The sequence below is a fragment of the Gallus gallus genome, chromosome 2 (assembly GCF_016699485.2).
Source record: "Gallus gallus isolate bGalGal1 chromosome 2, bGalGal1.mat.broiler.GRCg7b, whole genome shotgun sequence".
NCBI lineage: Eukaryota > Metazoa > Chordata > Aves > Galliformes > Phasianidae > Gallus > Gallus gallus.
The window spans coordinates 129,134,667-129,162,027 of record NC_052533.1 but is presented as its reverse complement, the minus strand read 5'-3'; the positions used below and the strand labels follow the sequence as shown (position 1 = coordinate 129,162,027).

The following is a 27,361-nucleotide window of genomic DNA, read 5'->3' as shown; positions in this document are numbered from 1 at the left end:
ATCTTTTTTAAACTGGGGAGCCCAGAACTGGACACAGTGTTCTAAATGTGGCCTCAGCAGGACAGAGTAGGGGGGGAGGATCACCTCCCTTAACATTCCAGCCACACTCTTTCTAATGCATCCCAGGGTACCATTGGCTTTCTTTGCCACAAGGGCACCCTGCTGGCTCAATGTCAGCCTGTCATCCACCAGGACTCCCAGGTCCTTCTCTGCAGAGCTCCTCTCCAGCAGGTCAGCTCCTAACCTGTACTGATGCATGTGGTTATTCCTCCCCAGGTGCAAGACTGTACACTTGCTCTCATTAAACCTCATCAGGTTCCTCCCTGCCCAACTCTCCAGCCTGTCCAAGTCTTGTTGAACAGAAGCACAGCCTTCTGAATATTTTAATATTATTTTTATTTAAGCAATTGCTTACAACTGTGCAAGACTTAATGTACTATCAACAGCCAGCATTCAAACTTCTGGAAATCATAGGGGTTTTCATGATTAGTGGAGGATTTAGAGCTCATCTCTACGGACATATTACACTAGTAGTTCAAGTTAAGATGACAGATCCACCTTTTGTATTGAGTAAGGTTTTAAAGTTGGTTGTTTTGAAGTGAATGGAGAAGATCATACCTAATGTATGCTCATTCATTGTGAACAGCAGGTGTAGACACATTTTAACAAAGCAGAAACGTTTCAATTTCACTATATTGTTCTGACCATACAAACAAGTCACAATCACGTAGAGATGAGGACTTCACGTGATCATATTCTATGGGGTTTTTTTTCCAAATAAACCTTGTTTTCCTTTTCCTCTGTTTTCTTTCCATGCATTATGTCTTTTGGGAAACTTAAAAACTGTCTCTCTTCTTTTCCAATATTGATCCTACTTTGAGCAGGAGGTTGGACTGGGTGACTCAAAAAGTCCCTCCCAAACGGAATGATTCTATTACCGCTTCCAACAGGATTTTTCCAACTCTTCTCCTACATGAAAATAAATCCTAGGTAACTTCTTTAAGGTCAATAAAATTACTCTGCATTGATTTGACCATAAGAGAGAACAAAAACTCAGTATATTTTTTGTGAAATTTTCCTTAAGGATATTTTAGTTTTTATTTGATGCCAGTCAATTTTATTGCTTTCCTTTCAAAGCAAAATGAATCTGTAAGATTTCATATTCTCTACAAATAAATCAATAAATAACATTACTGACATTGCATAGTAGCTTTTCTGATACTGCACTGTAGCAAACAGAGGTTATATCTTACCATTTATCCATTCCACTATACATAGGATGCCTTCATCCTATGTATAAACATCATTTTTGTCCATTAAATTAATGTACTATATTGAATAAATGCATTACAGGAAGGAAGATAATCTATGAATTTGTGCCTATTATAAAAGAGTTAAGAAAAATTCATTGTTTTTCCAGCATTTTGATATGCCACTAGTCTGTGCTATGGTACTGCCTTTTACTTTCAAGTGAGTAATAAAGTTAAAATTGGTATGGCCGACGTCAGTTTTTATTGGCCCTATTTCCTCAGTGATATATGTTGCTATTAACATTTACCCCATGGACAAATATCCCCCAAAAATGCATTAAATACCTTCATGGATTCCAATGTCACTTAATAAAGCTGGAAAAGCTCGCAATACAGACCAATATATTTATCTATATTTTAAAGCATATATGTATCTGCACACACAAATGTTGTACACTGAAAGGGTGATTATACGACACATTCAATCATGAGTTTGTAGTGAATTCATGAATATATTACATAAGACAAGTTATAATTGTAAGCAACAACTGAGTCAGTATGAAGTAGGCAGATGGCTGTGCGTGCCTTTGAAAAGTATATCATTATATATCTATTTTTTAAGCATAAAAGAGAAAAAATATAATGATCTCAATTTTATTAAAGGTAATTTTTTTTGTAATAATGCTGCATCTATAATCCTAATGAGACAGGGCACATCTCTTGTATCAGTTTTCTTAATAATCCTTAAGGCATATACTAGCAATTTTCTTCATAAATTTTCTTTTGACCAAGAGTGCAATCAGTAAATCAGACACCTGACTAGGATAACAAATTACTTACGTCCAAAAAATGTAACAAACCCTTTCAAATGCAGGGTAGGAGTAGAAATTGTTCGTTGCAACACTAATTTAGGTGAGCTAATATAAGTCAAAGATATTTCATAACTACTCTCTGTTTTCCTAAAGTAAGCTGCATAAAAATAAGCAGCTCACATATAAAATAACTGATATTATTCAAGATCTATAAAGGCTTTAATTTGCCTTTTTCATTTTGGCACAGGCACTCTCAAGACTGAAGCATTTCTAATCAACTTCAGTGGAAATAAGCACATAATTCCAGCACAGAGCTATATGGACTATGGACAACTATTTCAAAAGCTTCCAGTGAGGAAATGGCTAACGTGAAACCAGGTGTGACTAGGACATTAGGACACAGTACACACCAGTGACTGTTCTGTCCCAGCAAACACATCTGCACCGCTTCCAAAACTGAGTTTGTAAGCCCACACATTACACCATCAGGGCCATCAGAGTGTAGTGGGGTTTTTTCGCACAAAATAAATCTGCTGTAATTGAACAGAATTTATAAGGCATTTCCACAACTCTTTCTTTAGCCATAAAAACTTGCATAATTACATAATACATCGAAAATGTACAGCTGACCAAGCTACACCTTTACTAAATGTAAAGATTTGTTACAACCTTAAGAAAGCAAGAAAACTGAGCATACATTTGCTGTCACTCTTCTCAGCTACAGCTTAAGCTCATTTAATAAGAATACTGGATTGAAAGAGACCTTGCATATTGATTCAACTTGCCAGCTGCTTGAGGCAGCTTTACAATTTAATAAAGTTTCATCTTAAAATTAACCAGAAATAACGAGGCCAAAATCTGTCAAAATGCTTTTCCAAGCCCTATAGCTATAACGGAAAGAATGCCTTTTAATTTCATGTTCATTTATTCCAAGATAATTTATCACTATTTATTCTTATGCCACTGTTGTCATTTATTTTAAATAGCTCCTTTGTCTTCTCTGTGTTTCTTTTCTGGTATTTTTAAAGAGACCAATCACATCCCCTTTCTGCTTTTATTTTGAAGGACCACATAGATATAGCTCTTTCAGGCTATGCCTCTTCTAGAAAGACAGAGCCAGGTCACAGGGCCAGGTGCTGGCTCATGATTGCTGATTAGATCTTATGTATCCTGGCACCACTCAGCTTTTACTAACCAGCATCTCCCAAACAGTGCCAGCATACAATGCAAGGTAACAGCATGGAGCAAGAACTGTCCCCAGTAAGCAGCCTGGATACAGGCAACCTGCTACAGAAAGTGGAATTCAGGAGTGTCGAGCAGGACTGGGTCCACACAAGAGTCCCCGGCCCATATTTCTGTGGCCTTAGCATTGAGTCACACACACTCACAGTCATCCCAACAGTCCTACTTTGTACATACAGGCATGAAGAGCACTGTCTGCTTTTACAACATCCTAGACTGTTTTCTGTTTGAAAACATACTGTTTTCTATGATTCACAATAAAGGGACTTTCCTTTCAGAGAAATTAAATTCCTGATATACACTTAGTGCTACGCAATTCACTGATTTTTACTTATGGAGTTTGCAAGATAATCCAGTTCTTCATTATATGCTACTCCTTTCCTCAAATGTACAGATATGTAAATTTGTGTTACCAATATATTTAATTACTGCCTTCCTTTTCTCTATGCAAAGACCACTAGTGAAAATATTAAAGATCATCACCAATAATAAAGCTTAAGGAACTAAGGAGCTGCATATCATTTTTCTCTCTACATCACTATTCAGTTAAACCTCATTCTTTCAGTTTAACCAGTAAATTCCAGGTGCTAATATAGGCATGTCCAACCACAGCCCACAGCCGCCCCCTGCCCCACATCATCATGGCTGCAGCTCTTCCCACAGAGCGGCCCAGCCCAGTACTGGGCACACTCCCACCACTGAACAATAACCAGTCAGCACTGTCTGGCCTGAAAGCAGGGCACAGGGAAGGCTCAGTACAGTGATGACTTCACCTCTCATGCCTGCCACGCACACTCCATCAAATCGAAATCCACGTGTATTACACCTTACATTCCCTTGTAATGCTTGGTTAGTAACACACAGTGATTGCTGACACAGTATTTCAACCTACCTCATGTCATTTTGATACACTGGCTAAACACATGCCTGTGAAGAGCAAAAAATACACAGCCTTGTTTTCCATAGGGGAAATTGAGAATAAATTTCAAGATTGTCAAAAAAAAAAATCAATATTTGGGATATTTGTAACTCCATTTCCAGTTGACATAAGTACGTTGCCTGCAACTTTTCAAATGGAATGCAAAGAGTTGCAATCAGATACTCAACTCAAAAATCATGCCTCTCTACCAGACTTTTATAATACTTCTCTTACCAGAGAAAAATACCCCTTGCTTCACAGACATGTCTTATTCCTGTCATTGCTTTTTGGCAGTAGGTACATTTGTGAACAACTATTTTCAAGGCTGAAGCACAGGAAGAGGAAAATTTCATCAATAATCTCCGATGAAAACCTTGAAATCTCATTAAGAATTGCAACCATTGCTGTTGAACCACACTAATACATTAGTTTCATAAAAATTAGGTCAAATATTCCACTACTTTTATGTTTTAGTTGCTTTCTTTTTTTATGTTTTAACTTATTTAAAAAAAAAAAAACTGTTATTAATATATATTAACTATAACATATATATGTGATCCAAGACAATTCCTCTTCACTCAGTGCAGCTTAGGTAAGCCAAAAGGTTGAACACCAACGTGCTACTACCTACTCATCTCTGCACAAAAACCTGAATTCCTTGAACTCTTCAGTCCAACTGCTTTTTGCCTATTTCTTTGATTAATTCCTCAGCAAAGAATTCTCTCTGTGTTGTTAGAGCAACTGTTAGTAACGCATTAAAACTTTGTGATGGAGGAAAGACAGTTAAATTTTTGGTAGAAAAATAAAAATAGGCAGCTATAGCTTGAGAAAGGCAGTACAGTAGACATTATTACCAGCTTTCCACAAATGTATGGCAAAGTCATTAATGCTAACACTGTATCACACAAACCCAAGATGTCTGAAAATACTGTTTTCTTATTCTTCTTAAGAGATATTAGAACTTTGGCTTGGTTTTCTTAGAAGTTTTTGTACTAATTTAGGCAAAGCACGTACCGCGTTCCACCAGATTTGGCATGTAATAGACATCATCCAAATGGCAGTCCCACATGTTTTATTTCACAAAGATTCTTACGTTCAAAGGCATTGGTAAAACTACTCAAATATCTTACATCAATTTGACTTTCATTGCCTGAAAGTCTATTAGATGTTAGTGATGCGGCTTTTCGTTCAAAGTTCTGTACCCACATAGCAGCTTCATTAAGGAAGCAATTGACAAAAATACTGAATGATCCTACAGGACAGAGGTATTGACAGTATTCATCAGTTAATATCTGTAGGCTGAAGATGAATAGCACAAAGTGTTTACAAGTTATTTACTACTGCAAGACAGCATCCACAAGTAGCTGAGAAGGGTGAAAACGTGACAGGAACACAAAGCCTGTGATCTGTATAAACATGTCACTGAGTTCAAGTCAACAGAACTAAAGCATTTACATCCTCTATTATTCACTACTGAAATTATCTGATAAAAATGAAAGTCCCAGATGGAATGAAAAGTAACAGAATGGTAATGGTAAAACTGAAAGGAAACAGCACAGTTAGTGCTGTACTTAACCCCATATAGACATTCCTCAGTTTAAGGTAAGCTTGCTGCCTAGACTTAACAGCAACATAGCCACAACAGCACAGCTCTCAGAAACCTACAGTGAGTTCCGCATTAAGACAGACTGTAAGAATTCAAGATGTAGACATCTCATGTTGACACGAGATGCAGCTATGATTAACACTAACAGCAGGTTAAGGCAGCTAGGTGTAAATTTTCCTTTTGTTGCCAGTATAAATGAGTAGAATTTGAAAACGTTATTAGGAAGATATTCTACCTTTTCTAAATTAAGTACTGCTTTGCATTTCACTCAAATAATTGTATCTAGAGTGCAATGATCACTTCCTGCTTAACTTCCCTCTTGTAGGTAAGGTAGTAAATCTCTTCACATACACACTCTGTGTTTGTGAAGTGCTTAGATTAGAGCTGACAGTATAAAACATAAATATGAGCCTTTGCATTGTTATGTCTTTCAAAACTCAAAACACAAGGATACAAACAAGTGAGAACAGGAAAGTGGCTTGAAGAACACCAACAACTGAACATGTTAAGAAAAATTTCTTCTCCAATAGAGTGGTCAGGCACTGGAATGGGCTGCCCAGGGAGGCGGAGTCCCCATCTCCAGAAGTGTTCAAGAAATGTTCAGGTGTTGTACGGAGAGGCATGGTTTAGCGTGGAAATACTGGTGGTATGTGGACAGTTGGACTGGATGATCTTGCAGGTCTTTTCCAACCTTGGTGATTCCATGGTTCTATTATCCTAAGATCTCTTGACAAAGAATCCACACTAAGATTTCAGCAGCTCACAACTAGTAAGTAGACTTTCCAAAGCTTATAAAGAGAATTTAGTTCTGACAAACTGTGCATCATGACTTGAAGGTCTCCCAAGAATAAAAGGCTTTCTAGAAATATGGCATGAAAACCATGCCTATGCCTTAAAAATGACATAAGTTTGCCTAACAAAAAGCATGTAGTTCATTACAAAATCTTGTTAAGTAGGCTGTGCACTTATCAGGTCACTCTGATAAACTGGTAGGGGGGTTGGAACTAGATGATATTAAAGGTCCCTTAGAATCATAGAATTGTTTGGGTTCAATGATATTTTCCTAGTGTCATCTCTGTGTGGCTTCTGCTTCTCTCTTCATTTTTATAACATACACCACAGACTGAAGTGAATCAGTATCTATGGCGATACTGCATGCACTCTATATAGATGGGCAAGATTAAAAGCTTGAGCTTAAATCCTGATGTAGTGGTGTCTTCATGAAAAACATGTTTTATCTTCCCTATTTTTCTGCTTTATATGTGTTTTCATTTCCAATTCTGGACCAGACCCACCCAACATTTAACTCCACTGAAGATGAAGACAGCAGTCTGATACTGACAAAGCCACCCCTTCCTTCCCTGGTTGCTATCATTTAAGTTTGCAGCAGCTGACATTCTCTGCCTCAGACAATTAATTGCATTATACAGCAGAAAGCTGTTTTGTGGATACATGGCACAAGCAAACACTGACCTATGACACCTAGGTGATATGTGGATTAGTACTTGTCACAAAGGACGCAGCATTATGTTACACATTCCTCAAGTAGGTTAATAAGTAGAAATGGGAATCGTCTGAAACACTGACTTGGCAATATCATAGTAAAATCTTTCTGGCTCCATCTAGTGGGCTTCAGTGTACTGTCTTCGCAATGTGATCATTACGTACTATCAGAAAAAAGGGTTTGGACATTTGCAAAAGAGACTTTGAAGCGTTCCCTCAATACTTCTGTCACTTCTGTAAACAACCCCTAAAATGAGCCAGATTTCTTTAAAGGTTCCTATTTTATTTTTCATATCTTTCTGATGTCAAGTCAGTATACTTAAGAGGCTCAGCGGCTCCCAGATCAACCACACTTTGAATGTATTGTCCCTGCCTGTCCCCATCTGTCTCCCCTCCAGTTACAGCATTCTCTGGTGCCTATGTTGCACTCAGCTGTTCAATAAACAAAAATAAGTCTAGGCATTTTAGGATTTCTTCAGATCTGTGAACATAAATCTTCACAGCGTAAATCTTCAAATCTCTGGATTTGCAGAATCTTCTCTCTCAGCAGAGCAAGCATCAGCCACAAAGGAAGATGTGTTTTAACTGCTGTTGTATTTACAACACCTTGGTTTGTACTACGGATTCGTTTTGAAGCATTCATCTATCTCAATGGTATGTAGGTTTTCCTTACAACAGCTGGTTCCAAATCATAGATTCATTTCAATAAAAGACTCTGGTGGCCCTTTTTTTTTTTTTTGTAATTGGCTGAAAACAGAATTTCTGAGGTATGAGAAGGCCAATTCCTGTTCTTACCCCTCCCATCAGAATGGTTATCAATAAGGTGATAGGTGCTCTACATATAAAAATGAAAACTTGTATATATACAAATCAGCATTTTTAACATTAAAATGACAAAAAACCCTTACTTTTCTCTTCCTCGTATTATCAGATCACTCAGTAGCAGATCTCTTTCAAGTTTCTAATTAAAACCTATGTCATATAAAGTATATTGTGGAATGATTGTCACAGCAGTGTTTTCCATCTACTGAACATGTATTTGCAAGTTATCTTAGTTATGTCTTAATCCTATTTGGCAAGTTGATTTTCTATAAGCCCGTGGTACAGAAGATAGGGGAAGGCCTGCTCACATTAAAATTAGCACCATCATACTAAATACATAACTATAATTCAAGCAAATAAATGTCAGCACTTGTACTGCTGCCCTTACTTTCCTGCTCACTCTGAAATAAATATTTTTCTCTCATTCCACTTCATCAAAAACTTCCCATAGCATTCAGTGTGCTATAGTTCTGATCCCCTTGCTTGGAAAGCCTGCTCTTCCAACCAAGGGGAAAGATGCAACATTGAACTATTTAAACACGCCAAAGGATTCTCAAAGGAAAATGCCATTAAGAATGCCCAATTAAAGGGGAAGATATAACCAAAGACTGAACATTATACATACCCACAAGGATGAAAGCCACAGGACAGCACAGCTTCTATTCTACAGTAAAACTACTTTTCATAAACTTAAAATGAAAATAACCAAGGTCAATGTATAAGTAGCATATTTCCAACGCTCTCAGATTAACTGTAGAGAATCTAGTAAACGTGGGGCCTATAGGGCAAGATTCACTAATTCTACTATATATATTATGCTTAATTTATGTAAGTCACAGCTCCATTGCTGGGCAACCATGATTTTAAAAGGCATAATATAGATGTCACTGCAGGAAAGAACCCTACATGCCTTTTTTACATTTCATATGCCCTCATCAACTTTCTGAAGGACTGCTTTAAAGGTTTACTGTAACTAAACAAGTGTATAATCAGACCTGGATAAAGTGGGTTTGGTACACATGGGAAGGGAGTAGTTTGAGTAAAAATGAATGCTTCTCCTCTGATTGTTTTAAGGCTCTATTCAAATTACCTCAGGGTTGTGAAAGAGGTATTTGAGTTCCATAAATGCCCAAAATTCAGTGCTGGACACCTCGTGTGCTGCTAATGAGGTGAGAAACACTGACTTTGGAGAGGTCGAAAACTGAAAACTCATGGATTTATATGGAATTCTTTACCTTCTGGCCTGTGAACTATTGCATGTTTGAGGGGAAAGCTGGGGAGAACATGTACAATATTGATATGTGTATCCCATCTGGCTCTAACTTTCCACATTAGCAGATGTGCAGAAAACACTATTCTGTGTTAACTTGAGACTTGAGAAAAGTGGATCACTACAGCACCTCACTCAACCACTCCCCACAACAATAGGAACAAGGCACACAGGGGCAGTGGTTCTGGATCACAGACATGTACATCTTCAACATCATTGATTTCATCCCTGCAGGGTACATCCAGATTTACTGTACTGTATTGTTCTCAGGTAGCTCAGGCACTGTATGCTTTCCAATCAGATGCACACTTCTCCAGGCTTTTTCTTTGTTTGATATTTTAGAACATTTTTCCACAAAGATATCAAGAAGATCTAAAACACTGACTGATCATAGAAATCCTACAAAACTTCTGATCTCAAGTATCTTGCAGTAGGACATTTCAGAGTGACATACAGAAGTGCTCCACAGTTTTTGCAGAGCCAAAACAATGCATTTACCTTAAGGCCTAGATTCTTATCATTCAGGGACCCAGTTAGTTCACAGACTGCTGTTCAACATGTCAACCGATCTCTTCTCTCTGGTGACAGCAATAGGACCCGAGAGGGAGCTGTTAGGGATTAAGAGAAGGTTCTTCACCAGGGGATGGTCGGGCACTGGAACAGGGCTCCCCAGGGGTCACAGCCACTGGGTCAAAGCACCACCAGGCTGCATTTGGACAATACTCTCTGACATATATGTCTATTTTTGGATGGTCCTTTTTGAAGCCCGGAGATGGACTTGACAGATGCTGGGGGTTCCTTCCAACTCAGGAAATTCTATGATTCTACAAAGTACACTCTATAGGAGGCTTCAACTAGGAGAACTCCATGCTGACTTCAACGGTAACCAGTAAAGAAAAGACTATCAATTTAACCATCATCAAAAGAAGTGCCATGTCTTCTAATCGTTACTATAAAAGATGAACATCTGTCCACTTACAAGAGGTTTTCCTTAAATACACCTCAGATAATCTGTGCTAGTAGTTGTACTAAAAATGAGAAGCAAAGATTAGTAAATGAGGTTAATATAAACTGTTTGTAAGCAACTAATCCCAAAAGGCTTAGTGCTGATATTATTTAAAATTGAATTTAAAAATTATGACAACTACAACAGAGGTATCAGAACCCAATACAAAATAAAAAAAAATGCACACATGGCATTTTATTAAGCCTTTGGCACAGTAATATTACAGAAGTCTAACGCTGCAGTATCAAAGGTATTTTATCACTAAGTTTATAAACAGCCAGCTAAGCAAAATAAATGAAGAATCTATAAAACAAAAATGATCACATTAATCTACAAAGAGTCCAGAAACAGAAAAAAAAACAAGTCAAAAAGGAAAAAAGGAAAAAAACCCTGTTTATAGCACAGTACAAAGAGCACATAAAATAAAGCATTTTATCTTGGATAAAAAAATATTTTTTTAGAGATTTTTAATGGGCACCTGTGATTGGTGTTAGGCTCTATAGCACGACCTGCAAGACTTTCACTTTTTGCTACAAAACATGTTAATAACAATGTAAACAATAGCTATACTCTTTCCAAATGACTAAGGCATCCACTGTAGTGAGAGCTCTCTTTGTCCTCCCCCCACTGATACCCATGACAAAAGGAAAACAAAACTAGCACTAGATAAAACTAGAAGAGAATTTAAAGCAGATTAAGAGAGACATTAATAAAGACAAGTTTCCTACGTAAGAGCAAAACCAATTCATCAAAATATATATAATCATCATGGTGTTAGAGTTCACGAAGTTAACTCACACTGAATGCAGACTACTAGACAATTTTACATATCAGCCCTACCTTCCAAAGCAGAGGAAAAACCATTCTCATCTCTGTGAAAGATACCAGACATTACCTATCTAGAACTGTAAAAAATCCAAATTGTTAACAATAAATATCATCTTTCTTAATCACATGGCCAAGTATCTGAGAGCAAGAACACTTTAATTAACCAGGTCATGACTCTGAAGTTATGTAGCAATTACAGTGAAACTGAAAGATGAACAGGATAAATGAACACTATTAACAATGCTCAGGGAGTTTAAACATTTAAAGGTAAACGGTGGGTCTACCTGTACACACAGTAAACTAATTAACTAAAACTCTAACTTCTCTCACTAAAGACACATCTATGATTCTATCACTACAAAAATACTCTAGGAATTTGTTTTGTGAAAGTACATCATCCTCAACACCAACCAGGATTCCTGTTAATTTTGTTTATGTGTTTGATTTACAAAACATAGGTGTGTTTTTTTTTCTTGCATATCTAAAATGATAACAAGAACTTGTGAACTACAGTGAATTAATACTTAATAAAACTACCAACATTAGCACACATCAATTGACTGAAATTGAATTAGCTACCTGAAATCCAGATTTCTTCGTAGATCTCCTTGGTGCAGAATGAAGGCATCTTTATAGTAATTCAAACCCAGGAGTGTTTAATTTTCAAATACTTCCTACTTATACTTCAAAGAAGACATCTTGTTTAAACACAGTGTTTTTCACATTTATTTAAATTGTCTCCATGAACGCACTGAAGTCCAAGATCTGCTGAAATTGTCTACATAAAGTCATGCATACTATGCTGAGTACCTGTCGTGACTGTGCACCCAATACTTGATCTATCAATCAGCACATGCTCATCATATAAACTCCTGTTTTCTCAGAGCAAATCTAAACAGCAAACAAGCAGTAATAAACCAGGTGCAAGGCTATTTCCACTTCATTCCTCAAACTATCAAAAAACTGTTCCTTGAAGACACTATCTAAAAAAATTTCTAAGAGTTCAAGAAAGAAAAAAAACACCTTGCAAGGTTGCTGCTTTGCTCTTTCACTAGTAATGCCTTCATTATTTATATATATATATAGGCACTGGTTTCCAGCCACTGAAGCTGAATCTAGATAATTAAACATTTATAACATCCCCTGCTGTGCCATGATGTCTAACTGTGTCCAAAGAGTCCTAGGTGTGCTGTTACACACCTGGGACTGAAACAAGGAATCTGCTGAGCTACCTTTGATAAAGGTCTACACCTGGAACTTAATAGCACATGATATGGTTTCTGAATATTGCAACAGGTGGCAAACATAACTTAACTGCTCAAGAACTGCTTAGCCTTCTGATTCTGGAATTGCAAATAGCTCTATTAATTGGAATGACAAAAATTACAGTGAAAATATATTTATGCATAACATTATTTATTTTTACTATGCTGTTTTCATATACATTTTAAGACAAAACCATTTTAAGATAGATTAAAGAAAATTAAGCATTAAGAGGTTCACAGTCTGAAATTAGAAAACAGATTTCTAAGGTAAGAGAAATAGGAAAGTGAAAGCCAGCCCCTGAAATACCACCAGGCTCCCTCTAAATCGGCTCTGATGCTTTTCAGGAACTTCGTGCCTTCTAAAATAAACCACCTCTTTCTAATTTCTATACTATAAAATTACATTACCAGAATGTATGTGTACAGGACAGGGGTTTATAGGAGAAATTATATTCTCTTACACTAATTTTGGTAGGTGGAAAAATTATACACACTTTTAGGTACATACATTCTTCCTCATCTGATGTAACAGTATATATACTAATACGTGTGTGTGTGTGTGTGTGTGTGTCTGTCTGTAAAGGGACTTTCACACCTACTTACCCATCTAATTACTGCTTGTGTTCATTCTTAAATACATCCTTGAACACACCAGAGTGTGTTCTCCAAGCACGGAGCTTGCTAATAAAAGCAAACAGTTTCAACAGAGTAAGATTAAAAACCCTGTAGTCCTAGAGTACATTAATTAAGATGATTCTGAACATACATCGTGTCAAGAATTTGCTCTATTTTCATTTTCTATTTAATTTTCAAACACAAGAAAAGCTCGAAAAGGAGAATAACAATTTCTAGGGCCACATCCCCCTTTCCTTGAACACTGTGGGGAGTGTTTCACTGATCTGCCCATGAAGAAATGGGCCAAAGGGAATTTTGGCAGAGAGAAAAATAAGAAGGATGTGTTATTCCTTCCCACTGCCTTCAACTTCTCCAACAGTTCACACAAGTTAACCTGAAGTTCAACTATAACAGATCGTAATCTCTCTATTCCTTTATTGTGATGACCTACACAGAGAGTATTTCAGTATGGCAGTAAGGTTGCTGAAGTTAACAAAACATTTGAAGAGATGTAATTAAGAAAAAGTCATTTGTGTGTTAATTTAGTCATCAGTACTAGTCATCTAGTATGCGTGCTCTTCATCAGAATTTCAGGCAAGTTTCAATCTGCAGCTTTAATAAGATGCACATATACTGACCATATTTTTTGTATGTACTGTTGTGACAGTCTTGAAAATACTGACCATCAGAAGCTATGTAGCATATTTCTGAGTAAAGAACATGATTTTACTGTGCAGAGCAACTTCTACAAATACAAAAAAAAAATCAAACAGTAAAAATATTTAGGAAGAAATTTAAAGGTATTTACATATATTCATCTTTTGCAATACAAGAAACAGAAGATAGAAAAAACTAGCTTTTCACGACTACATATGTTAAAAGCACCTTCAGTTACTGGAGGTACATTCCATAGTGACGAAGGTAACTAGAGTGACTCTGAACACAATAAGATAAAGGAGAGCAGCTTAGACAAATGGATACATGAGAATTAGTATCAGAGAACACCCTAGGATAACTGGCCTAAGACAAGAAGGCCTACATTGCCAACTCTCTGAATTACTTTTAGAGATCCCAATCTGAAAGACAACACTCAGGGAAATGACACTGAGGAAAATAATTAAGCTTCCTGTAGCTGAGATGCCCCAGCAAAACCAACCTAAATAATTGGTAATATAAGAGACTTTTGTCAAAAGTACTTTAAATCCAGGAATCACCCTGTTTCAACAAATCTCTCCGTAAAAGTTTGGGGCTCTTTTTTCCCCAAATTTCAGTAAGGAAGAAATTAACATCTTTGTTTTAAATGAAATATCCTTTAGAGTACGTACGACCTGTGAAAAGCTCGGTGAGACCCAGAGCGCGTTTCTTGGTAAGACATAAAGGTCAGAGTCAAGTGTCATGAATAGTAAGAGTTAACCCAAGCAGGTATTAGCAAATAGCAAGGAGGGCATAGAACAACCCATGATTTTTACAAATATTTGCCCTCTCAGGGCAATCCCAGGTGATAAAGTTGCAGGGCACTGTGAAGGCAGATACCTGCAGCACAGGTGGTATAGAAACATGAGGATACTTGGCAGGGCCCAGGACCTGTTCGGAGTGGCAGAACTAAAATGACAGAAGCTTTCTCTCCTGTTAACAGTTCAACTGAAATTTTCACAGAAGGATGGGAGCATTCTCACAACTTCTTTGGTCTTTGCTGAACAGAATAATATTCATTACTCTAGAATTCACCAATGGAAAACTAGGGAATACAAAGTTTTATTTGCAGTAAGACACAAAGGGAGAACAAGGACAAATGTTAATTGCTTTTGATCTTTTCTAATGTAATCTTACATAGAAGTGTTTTAAGAGGCTATATTGCTAAGACTGACTGCTGTTTTCCAAACTGTCTAGAAATCTCAAAAATGATTAAACCTTGATTTAATAATTAAAGCTCAAATAAAACTCCAAAGTCACGCCTGTAGCCAGGGGAATTAGCCTGGAGAGCTATTGAGTAACAGTACTTGATTCTGAATTTGACTAACGCAGTCTTTAAGACAATTTCATCCAAAAAGATTCTGAAGGTTCTTAAGACTGGTAAAGGCTGAGGATTTCATTTTTAAAGACAAGTTATTTGTCTGTGTCTTTAAGTATTTTTAAATGCATACATGACAAAGATCGAAGACCTACTTCAAGCAAAGTGTTAAACATTCTACCCACTCTACATTGTAAAGACAAAACAAGCAGGAAGCTCTCTAGTTTTGTTTCTCAAGTTTATCCTCTACAGAATAATAAGCAGTTCTGTTGACGGCTTTCATTTACCTGTAGCTGTTGATAAGAGACTGCCTAAAAACAACTTCCTAAACCTGCTAAAAGAGATTAAAGAGCAGAAGTATCAGATTCTCTCTATGCCAAGCCACTAACTTGCCCACTTCACATTATAAGTGTTCAACAAATTAAGCAGAAATATAGCTTAGAAAAGACAATCAATTCTTCCAGCTTGAGTTACAGGTCTGCATTAGTATATATAAGACTAACACCTAATAGTTCAGTCTTTCCACTTTCTCTGGTGGACTCCAGATCAGGTTCCTGTGTCATCACTGCTCATCCAAGAGACTATTCTTTCTAGTATGAAGCAGCTGCGTGAAATTAAAGAGAGACTTCCTCTCAGTTGCAGTAGTAAGGAGTAGTAAGTAAAGGATTCATAATATCTTTAAAGCCTCTCTTCTTTTGATTTTAAAAAATGTCTTCTCCATATATTGCACTCACATAGACACCAACTTTTTCCTTCAGCTGACTCTACTTTTATGACAATCAGCAATTGCATCCTAACTTCTGAGATGAGAGAAAACAGAATTCATTACCAGCTACAGACACTGTCTAATTCAGAATGAGATTTTCACTCTCCTTCAGACATGCAGCACTGACTTCAACATTATTTGTTGTAAATAATATTTCCACATAATTTAATTAAGTTGAAGCTAACTTGAACCTTAAAGCTGGTCTTTTATCTCTGTGCCTGAGACAGTTATTAAAGAAGGAATAAGAAAACAAGCCCTTGAAAAGCACAGATCGATGTATCTAAACCACAGATGTCTGTAACTAAACTTACATGGAGATTTTTAAAGTTCTGAAAAGCCAGACCCATGACGAGCAAGAGAAGGAATCTACATCAGAAAGAATCATGTTTTCTCCTGTTAGCTGTTTCCAAAACCTTTCTTTAAGATGAATTTACTTGCTTTCTCTAGAAATATCTATAATAACTTTAAAGACAAGCAAAGGTATATATTATATAATTGTTTAAATACTGTATGGGAACTGTTGAATCATGGCCTGAGCCTCTGATTGACCACCTGAGGCAAGTGCTGAGTCAGCTGCAGGGGCACACGTGAACACAATTTCACCTGAGTGACTGGAAGGGGTGGAGCCCTTAAACCCCATTTAAGGGCTGACCCCCCAAGGAGGAAGGATCTCTCTCTGGCGATCATTTCTCTTAGAGCCCTTCAGCAAGCCCAGGGCGTGGATAAGCTCTTTATTTCATTACTCCTTTATAACGCGATAATTTCTCTGGTCCTATACCTGTATACCTATTTACCTTACAATCTGTATACTTGTTTGCCGTACAAATACAAATTGAAGTTCAGTCAAAATTAAAATATTCACTACTTCATTTCCTAATACTTGTAGTGAAGATCCATTTTGCACAAACTATTGCACTTCTTAGTTCCTCAGCTTTTTAATCAGACCTTCCATGAGTTTCAGTGATTTGGCTGTAGACTATTACAGGAAATGCTCCTTTTAATAACATTATTTGGCTAGAAATTGTAAAAATTTAAGTAGGAGGACGGAGATCCAGAATATAAATAACATAAATAAGTATAACATACATTTATTATATTTCTTATTTATCTTATATTTACCTTAAATCTACATAAGATCTTAAGTATACCTTATATATATCTCTTCTATATAATTTTATCCAGTACACTAGATTGTATTTGTCACTCCTATGGTTACTAAATACAGAAGTGGCCTCTTAAGATCCAATTCATAGAACCAAGAATGGCTTGGGTTAGAAAGGGAACTTAAAGACCATCCAGTTCCAGCTCCCTGGCATGGACAGGAACACCTTCCACTATATCAAGCTATCCAAAGCCCCATCCAACCTGACCTTGAATGCCTCCAGAAATGGGGCATCCACAGTTTCTCTGGGCAGCCTGTGCCATTGCCTCACTATCCTCTCAGTAAAGAATTTCTTCATAATAGCTAACCAAACCCTATATGCTTTTTGTTTAAAGCCATTTCCCTTTGTTCTATCACTAAATGACCTTAGATAGGGTCCTTCTAAAGCCTTCCTGTAAGCCCCCTTTATTTAGGTACTAGAAAGGAGCAGTGAGGTCTCTCCAGAGCCAGAGAACCCAGAGAACTTCTCCAGGCTGAATGAGCACAGCTCTCTCAGCCTGTCATTGTAGGGAAGGTGCTCCTGACCTTTGTACATTGCCATGGCTTCCTCCATTCGCTTTTCAGTAATGTCATGTCTTTATTGTGCTGGGGGCCCCAAAACTGAACATGGTTATTCACACTTCCTCTGGAACAATGGAAAAGGATAACCAGTAATATCAAGGATTCTTTGCATGTGTAACATACAAGTAAATGTTGTATATTTTTTTAAATCCTATTTTTGAGATACCTGCCTTGAGAGTACCTGCAAACAATGTACCAATATTTTTAACCACACTAACATCACTAAAATAGAAAGATGAAAACCACTGTTATCCTTACTTCATAATATTTGTAGTCAAGACAACTATGACCTGTAACATTTTTTCTTCCTTCTTAACTCCTAAAATCTTCATTTCAAAAATCAGCAGAATCAGATATTACATAAAGTAACTTGAGGCATAATTGTCATTTACAGTAAAATCTGACTAATTCATTAGCTGTAGAAATTCCTGCATTTTTCCTCAACACCGGCAGAAAAACTAGATAAACATATAACATTACTGCTGTAACTACTTTGCTCTTCACCTTTACTCCCAAGAGAATGTAGGATTTGATACGGCTACAATACAGAGTACCTCATGGACATCAGTAGTTAGATTGACTATGGGAACAACATTAACGTGTCAATTCCTTACAATATTATACCGAAACAGAGAAATTGACTCTTTAAAGAGATAATAGTTTCTTCTATTAAACCACCTGCTACCTGGTCCCCCTGAGAACCTTCTCTTCTCGAGGCTGAACAGCCCTAGCTCTCTCAGCCTGTCCTCATATATGAGGTGTTCCATCCCTTGGATTATTTTTGTGGCCCTCCTCTGGTTGCACTCTAACAGGTCCACACCTCTCCTGTACTGAGGATTCCACATCTGGATACAGTACTCCAGGTGAGGCCTCACCAGTGCAGAGTAGAGGGGCAGGATCGCCTCCCTTGACCTTCTGACCACACTTCTTTTGATGTGGCCCAGGATATGGTTGGCTTTCTGGGCTGCAAGGGCACACTGCCAGTCATGATATCCAGCTTGCCATCCACAAGTGCACCCAAGTCTTCTGTAGTGCTGTAACAGACTGGGGGATCCATACGTGTTCCACCACAAAGATCACATATGCCCTTGTAAAAACACGTCCTAAATAGCAACAACAGCAGGTGATTTACAACTTATGCAATGTGTTTTTTCAGCAATAAATGTGAGTTGAATGTGAGCCTTGATGATGCTGCCAGTAAGACAAAAAATCCTATTTATAGCAGTGAAAGACTGCCACGTAAACATTCACTAGATGCTTATGAATGCTGAAGAATTTCTTTAGTTCATATAGGAATGAACTCCCCAAGCACTATAGGGCAAGCTTTTGCAATTGCAATTCCTTTTAGCATACATTAGAGATTTTAATGAAAGAGTAGATCCACATTAGCACAGGTAGCTTTCTTGATTCCAATTTTTAAAAATTACATTTAAAATGTAAAATATTGAAATGTACCCTGGATTATTCTCAAATTCATCTTTATACTACCTTTTCTAAACATACATAAAACAAAATCAGATTAAAATATTTACTTTTGACATAATATCAGCAAAACTGTCAGTGACATGCATAACTTCTGACATTATTTCAACATGATGCTTCATACGATATGTGCACTACATTTTTGAATGCCTATAGACCATTAATGTTAAAAATAATGTGTATTAATGGATTCCTTTAAGTTTTTGCTAGCACATTGCTAAATGTTAAGAATAGGTACGTTTTCTTAAAAATTACTGACATCTAATTGTATTGCCACTAAAACCAAAACTGAACTACTGTGCTACAAAAAGTAAAAACACTGAGTGCACACATACCAACGATACACCCATTGATATTATAGGAGGCAAAAGGGACTCCTTAAAACTTACACCACTGTAATAAAATCCATTTGCATTTTTGTATGAGAAACACCTACCAGACAATTTTCTACTTTTATTCTTTCCTTTTTTTTTTTTTTTTTTTAAATTGTGCACATATCATATTGCAAAACTAAAGGAAAGGTAGGGGCATGCTCAGAAAAGCTGCAAACAGAGAGGAATATCATGCAACACGTCCACAACAACTCACAGATTGTAACTAAGTTATCTGAAAAACAGGTAAGCCTTTCATGACAAATATTGCTTTCATTTTAATGATAGTAACTCCCCTTGCCTTCAGCAGGAATTACACCTGGGTAAATGAAAGCAAATGTAGGCCAGGAAATAAGTCTACCCATAAAAGAAAAGGACTTAGACAGAAAAAAGGCTCTAACCACTTTGTCCTCCTGGAGTTCACATCCACGAAAGCAAGAAAAAAAAAAAAAGGACAGAAAAAAGACAAAGAAGGAAAGAGTCACTTTCATTTTGAAAGCAAGCAGTAGTATTTGTTAGTAAAATAAATGAACAAATGTCAAAGGAATTAACATATATTGTTCTTATTTCCTATCATGGTGAAGAAGATCTATTAAAAATATTTCATTTTAATAATTTCCTTACTTTTTTTGTTAAATTCAGTAGATTTTATGCATGAAAGAAAATATTTGTACAAGGAAAGTTTCACAGAGAAAACAGTTTTCATAAAAATAATTTGGAGTCACATCTATTTACCTGAATAAAACAAACAGGGCATGTCACACAAAGGATGCAGAATTTATCTCCACATGTCTTGGACACCAGTACTGCAAACGATTAGCATGCATCAACCCTTTGCACTTGCACTGAGTCCAGAGAGGTGAAGGATTTCTGTATACTATACAGACAGACTGAGGATATGCATAATGGCATAACTGCACATTAGTTACTCAGAAGGTCTTTAAAATTTCAGAGTTTTAAAGCACAAAGAGACAAGAGTTTTTCACAAGGGTTCACTGCATGTCATATCAGATCTATATTACACTCTTTTTTCATATTCATAAATATTAAGTACAAATATTCCCATTTATTATTATTTTCCGTGAAGGAACTGTCTTTCAGGTGCTTAAATGGAATAATGCTTCAGAAAACAAAATTATTCAAAATGACTTCAGTCACAACTATATCCCATTTTTGTTAATGATGATGAACAATGTATAAATGAGCAGTATTTTTCTGGTACCTTGATTTCACATGCCAATACAGAGATTAAATGTAGACATGCAAATAAGCACCTTGCCTGGTTAGAAATAAAACTGCTCACCAAGAAAGGGAGACAACGCATTCTATACTTCGTTATTCAGACACCCATATGACATGTAACTTTGTGCTCCTGTGCCATTAAAGTTTTAGGTTCCTCCCAGCACTAGAGTTATAAACAGGAGAAAACAGCAGAAGCCAGCTAGGACAGTCAGAAGTAGAGTACACAAGGAGATGAGGGAGGGAGAGAGGGAGATAGACTTGCTTTGCCTAAAGAAGGCAGAGGTGGAAATGGATGGGGCAAGAAGGGAACTATTTGCAAACTTCAACTACATAAAGTTGAGCTACAGAGAAGACAAAGCCAGAATTTTTCTTGAAGATGCACTGCTAATGGACAAAATGCAACAAAGGATGGGTTGGACTGGATATAAGAGCAAAAAGCCTGAAGAGTTGATAGGCACTGAAAGAGTTTGCCCAAAGAAGTTACAGAAGCTGCATCCTTGCAGATTTTCACAACTCACCTGGATGAAATCCTAAGAAGCCTTGGTTTCTTAGGTCTCATTCTGAATGTAAGCCTGCTTGCCTCCACATATCCCATCTGACTCAATTTGATCTTATGTGCAGTGACTTTAAAGCGTTTTCAAAGATGCTACAGTTTTTAGCGGCATTCTCAGTTAAATGCAATGAGTGGCAGGAGATGCTCAGAGATGTTTTGAGTGGAAACACCAGGGTCTCAATATCTCATCTTCACCTCTGCAGAAATACTTCTACCATGCAAGTGGAGCATAATCCATAACCAGGTGTTCTCAGCACAGAGGCAAATAAATTTTTGAAACAGAGTCTGTGTAATTTAGTTCCTTTCTTGGCAAATCTCACCTCTGCAGGAAGGACTAAGTAACAGCACAGAAGAGCAATTGAATCAGACTCATCCATGTCTCCAGTTTAAGGACTCAATTTTAAACAAAAGAACTTAACAAAATCATATAAATTCCTAAAAGATGCAGTAGACAAAATAGTAAATAATGACAAAGTTGTTAAATACATGAAACTGAAGAAAAAAAAAAAAGGTAGCAGTTTTAACACAAAAATGAGAAACAGAAACAATGAAATTTAAACTAAAAACATATTTAAAACAATCAGTGAATGAGAAACATAAATAGCAAACAGAGGAGGTTAAAATTATACAACAACGTTAAAAAAGAGACAAGGCCATTAGGAAAATAAACTTTAAGATGAAAATTGCCTTTATTATTTGTGTTTGGTTATTTACCATTTAGCTTAACTTATTCTCCTACCTACTTAGGCTGACTAAGCCTTGAAGCAGAACTGCCTGTTCCTAGCACAGTCTCTCACGTCATAACAACTTACAAAATCCTGCTCTCTGCCTTCAGTTTTTCATAATATCCACTGCATCGATATCCCTGAAGTTTTAAAATAGACTCTAAAGAATAGAACTGTGCTATTTCAATAAAATAGAAACTACTATTCTGAAGTGTTCCTGATAATCTTCACTGTGCAGTACCCATAATTTGGTCATTGGATGACAAGTGGTACTACATGTAACGTTCCCCTCAGACACACACTGAAGCATGGGACAAAAGGTTGCTGAATCTCTGTCCCTGAGGTTTCAAAGCTCAATTGGATAAGGACCTCAGAAAACTCTTGTAATTCAACATCCTTTGAGCAAGAAGTTGGATGAGATGATTTAGAGATCATCTCAAATATTCAGTGATAGCTCATCCTCACTCATTAAAAAAAAAAAAATCTAGCTATATTAGCCTTTTTCAATAGCTTTTACCTACATATAATGCACTTGTATATATTTAAACATTCCGCTTTGTCATCAATATGACTTTCTTTCCCTATTTCATCTCTGTTCCAAAAATAATGACTAGTGTAATTTATCCAATGTCCTGACTATTTTTATGCTGTTCTAATATGATCTCCCACTCAATCCAAATTGAAAATGATAATTATATACAGAAAATTTTAACTGTTAAATATTCTAACAGTCTCCTGCAAATGCACAGATGATCTGCCCCTCTTCATACGTGAATTATGTTCTAATCTACTTTTTCCACTCAGTTTTTGTCTAAAATACCAGGATTTTTAAAACACTTCAGAGAAGTAAAACTATAAAGAAAAAAATTACATTAATATGACAACAAGTAATCCAGTAATAGAAAAGCGTTAGAAATAACGAATTTAAAAGACAGAAACAAACTCTTGCAGTAACACCGATATACACCTAAATATATTATATATACATATATAAAATTTATATAAAAGAGTTTAAGAGCTTTGAGACAGTTTTCCTAGTTATTACTCTTAGGCCAGTAGGTTCTAATGTTAGAAACTATTGGTTCAGATATATTGATCTGGTAACACTGCTCTATTTCAACACCACCTCATTTTGCCAAATCTCAATTTATGTTCAAGAATTTCCAAAACCCAAATTGAATGACAGAAGAGATAAAAAAAACACTAAACACATCCTAAGAATGTATGCAAGGAGTACACAACAGTTCATGTTTCCTAAAAACTCAGTATAGGATATATATTTCTCAAAAATTCTTAGTACAGAATCATAGAATGGCTTGAGTTGGAAGGGATCTCAAAGATCAGCAAGTTCCAACCCCCCTGCCACAGGTAGGGTTGCCAGCCACTATATCAAGTGCTAAATCAGTTTGCCCAGGGCCGCATCTAGCATGGCCTCCAGGGTCAAGGCATCAACAGCTCCTCTGGGCAGCCTGCTCCAGCACTCACCACTGAAGTAAAAAAATTCCTCAATGTCTAACTTAAATCTCCCCTCCTTTAGTTTAAAACCATCCCCCCTTGTCCAATCACTATCTATCGGAAGGCCACAATAAGCTCTCCCCACAGCCTTCACTTTTCCAGGCTGAACGAGCAGAGTTACATAACAAAGAGCCTCAAACACTTCCAAATAAGTTTTCCAATGCAAAGCAGTAATTCTAGAAATTAGTTTGAAGGCAGGTAAGACTCTAAATCTTCTTATTCACACTGTAATGTATGAATCACAACAGATGCACAAGACTTGGTTCAGACAAAATCTACCTATGTGGTGAGACTTCAAGGATGAAGTTTCTTTTCAGAATCAGGCTATGAAATATAAACAAATGTGAAATTAAAGACAATCATCCTTCACACAATACTTAGGACTAACTCTAGCTTCTCAGCCACTTACCCAATGTTGATACAAAACACCGAGTACACACCGGTAGAACGTAAGTAGTGGCAAGACTGATCATATGAGAGACAGTCATTTTGATAGCAAAGGTAATTAAGAAATCATTCAATCCAGTTCTCAAAGAACAGATACTAAAAATGTAACAAATTGGTCAAACTTTGAAGATACGTATTCTGTTCCATGGAGAGAATGCAAGTACATTTTAATAGCAGTTTTGTTGAAAAAGGCCTTACGTGCATGAATAATCAAACACAGAAATCTGAGAAAATGACTGGAATTCTATCCCACGTTCAGGGGAAAAGCAGAATAAGTCATTAAAAAGAATCTGTTAGAAGGTAAATCTGGCATTTGACTGGGTATGCCAAAGCCACACTTCCAGAAAGTATTTTTTCACTTTAAGTGGAAAGCTATCAGTTTGCCTAAAATTACTGATTCTTTATTGTGTCAGCTTCATAATAATCTCTTAAATTCTTGAAAGCTTTGAAACAGTGAAGAGTTCAAACATGCCTATCCCAGATGATCATCTGCTCTTTAATATGATTCAAAACAGCTAAGTGAAAATAATAAAATGAATAATTTCTGTAGTTATCACTTGAAAGAAATTAAAATATCAAAGTTTCTACTAAAATCACTTCTTTTTTTCCCCCTGACAAAAAAAAGAAAATCTGTGATGTCAGTGTAGAAATGCAGCACCTGGGTGTCAGTTCTGCATCAATTTGCAAGATAAGTAACTGAAGCACCAGAAGGCTGTGCTTCCATTCAGCAAGATCCAGGTGGATTGGAGAGTTGGGCAGGAACCCGATGAGGTTCAACAAAGGCAAGGGTAGAGTTCTAGGGAGGAATAACCGCATGCATTAGTACAGGTTTAGGGGCTGATCTTTGAGAAAGGAGCTCTGTGAAGAATGATCTGAGTGTCCTGTTGGACAATAGTGTGACAAGGAGGCAGCAATGAGTCCCTCTGGCCAAGAAGGCCACTGGTATCCTGGAGTGCATTAAAAACAGTGTGACCAGCAGGTCGAGGGAGGTGACCCGCTCCCCCCCCACCCACCCCACCCCACACACACACTTCACTCTGCCCTGGTGAGACCACATCTGAACTAATGTGTCCAGCCCTGGGCTACTCTGTTCAAGAAAGATAGGGAACTACCAGACTGAGTCCAGCAGGGGGCTACAAAGATGTGGGACCTGGAACAACTCCCCTATGTTGAGAGACAGTAATGAGAGACCTGGAGATGTTCAGCCTGGAGAAGACTAAGGGAGGGGGAGATCTTATCAACGCTTACAAATATATGAGGGGCAGCAGTCAAGAGGATGGGGCGAAGAGCCTTTTGGTGGTGCCCAGTAACAGGACAAGGGAAAATGGGAACAAACTGGAACACAGCAGTTCCACACAAACATGAGAAAAAAATTACTGTGAAGGTGACAGAGCACTAGAACAGGCTGCCCAGAGAGGCTGTGGAGTCTTCTCTGGAGATATTCAAAACCCACCTGGGCATTTTCATGTGGAACCTACTGCAGGAAAGCTATTGTACCAGGGGTTTGGGCTGGATGATCTTCAGAGGACCCTTCCAACACCTACAAATCTGTGAAGGTCGCATAGCTCAAAATGACTGCTGTGCAAGCTTTAATCTCAGTGCTGTATGCAGCAATCAAAAGAACTCAGTTTTTCTGAGTTTTACTATAGGTACAGGCAATGCCAGTAGCCTAGCCAGAGCCAGAAGCAGAGCACAACGGAAGATATGGGCCAGGTCATGCTTCCACTAACAGAATTGTGTTCCACGGCCTTAGGTAAGGGGAATAGGATAGAGCTCAACAGGTCCACGGAGATGAGGCAGAACCAAGGCCAGCCAGGAAGCCAAGCCTACGGATGCACGTCAGCAAGGGACACAGACAGGCAGCGGCATGGATATGAGTGCCCAATCTGTAAAGCACCTCCCAAGCAAAACAGTGCCCCTTGGAGCCTTTGAGAGCTCCTTCTCATGCAGCTTTCCCAGGCAGCTAATCCCAGATTTCACTATGGCATTAGCATTGTTGTTTTCATATACCATGATCAGATCTCATGTGTGCTGGAGTTTTCTAGTGTTCTTGGTAATATGCGTGTCATGTCTTCTCTAGAGAAATGCAGAATCAAGTCATATTTTTGAAAAGCCAACTTATTCCCATGTGACAGGAAATCATTGCAATTATTCCAAATCCTGGTGACCTAGAAATCCTGATAGTGACATGCAAATTCTTCGTTGCCCACTAATTATCAACAGAATGAAATAAATTACATTTTGTGACTGCATATGAATGGTCTACACTGTACATCCTGCAGTTAGAAATGCATTTGCTCATCAAAGATGAGAAAAAAACTTGATGGTTTTCTGGAAAAAAAGAAATCAAATAGCCTCAGAGAAGTAATCAAAATGCAAATCTTTCACGGAACCAGAGGGAGCTGAAGAATTTTCCTATTTAAACTTCATGTATTTCAAACACATTTGGCTGGCTCCTGTCAAACAGCTGAAAATCTCTTGATGTTCAGAGACAAAGAGAGAAATGTTTCAGCAGCTGTAACGGGTAGTAGGTTGCCCAACATCCTAAAAGGAGGTATTTACCACATTTCAAATTAAGTTTTCAGACAAGTATTGTTTTCTTCCTCTAGAAATTAAATGTTAGTTTACTGAACTGGCATTTTGAGCTGTTGAAATGTATATTCACTACACATTTTTATCTATCTGAAAGTAGTATAAGTTCAACGTTTTAGCATTCAAATTTCTCAGCTGCATAAACCTCATTCTACTGTCTTCTGTCTCAATCAGTGTGTATTTCTCTGCAAATAAAGTACATCTTGTATATCAGTAGAACCTATATCACTATGGATTGTTGTTATGTGATTTATTATTTTTGATTCAAATTTTATCCATGTGAAATAGTTCAAAATAGTAAGAGGTTCCATTTAAAGCTCCCTTACCTTAATGAAATTTAACTTCCCTACCCTGGTCAAACACTCACTAATGTAGGTAAGCAAGAGCATAGAAGCAACAGTACCACCATAATCATTATTCTCTGTTTGATCTAGAAAGAACTTGCATATAATGACAATTTTTGTACAACATGAACATAATTTTAATGCCTTTGAGGCACTGTAACTGAACTGAAAAAGGAATAAATCACCCAACTATTCTGAGACCCCTGATGTAATTCTTTGTGGAAACCACACCTTTCTTCACAGCTTTATATGCAGGTATATCTGTAAAGAAGACTGGAGTACTTGTGGACTGTTCAAACATTCTTATCGTCTCCTTGTTATCTGTATTTAAAAAATGCCATTCCTGTTCTTACTAAAAACTTTTTTGGGGGGGCATTTTAATATGAGCCAAAAATTAGATTAAGAATAAACTTCTTTGTACTTCATGTCTTGAAAATCGACAAGAAATCATC

General features: G+C 37.2%; 1 protein-coding gene across 40 annotated transcripts in view; it reads right to left on the bottom strand.

The window, feature by feature from the left end:
- The window catches only part of RIMS2 (regulating synaptic membrane exocytosis 2), a 445,399-nt gene that overhangs the window by 336,400 nt on the left and 81,638 nt on the right, over positions 1–27,361 (bottom strand). For 32 of the 40 annotated variants that reach the window (XM_040696415.2, XM_025148070.3, XM_046937976.1 and 29 more), the window contains one exon: positions 19,893–19,904. The exons of the other annotated variants lie outside the window; for them this stretch is intronic. In XM_040696415.2, the coding sequence (XP_040552349.1) occupies positions 19,893–19,904 (12 nt within the window). The remainder of the gene's footprint in view (positions 1–19,892; positions 19,905–27,361) is intronic. 40 annotated transcript variants of the gene reach the window in all.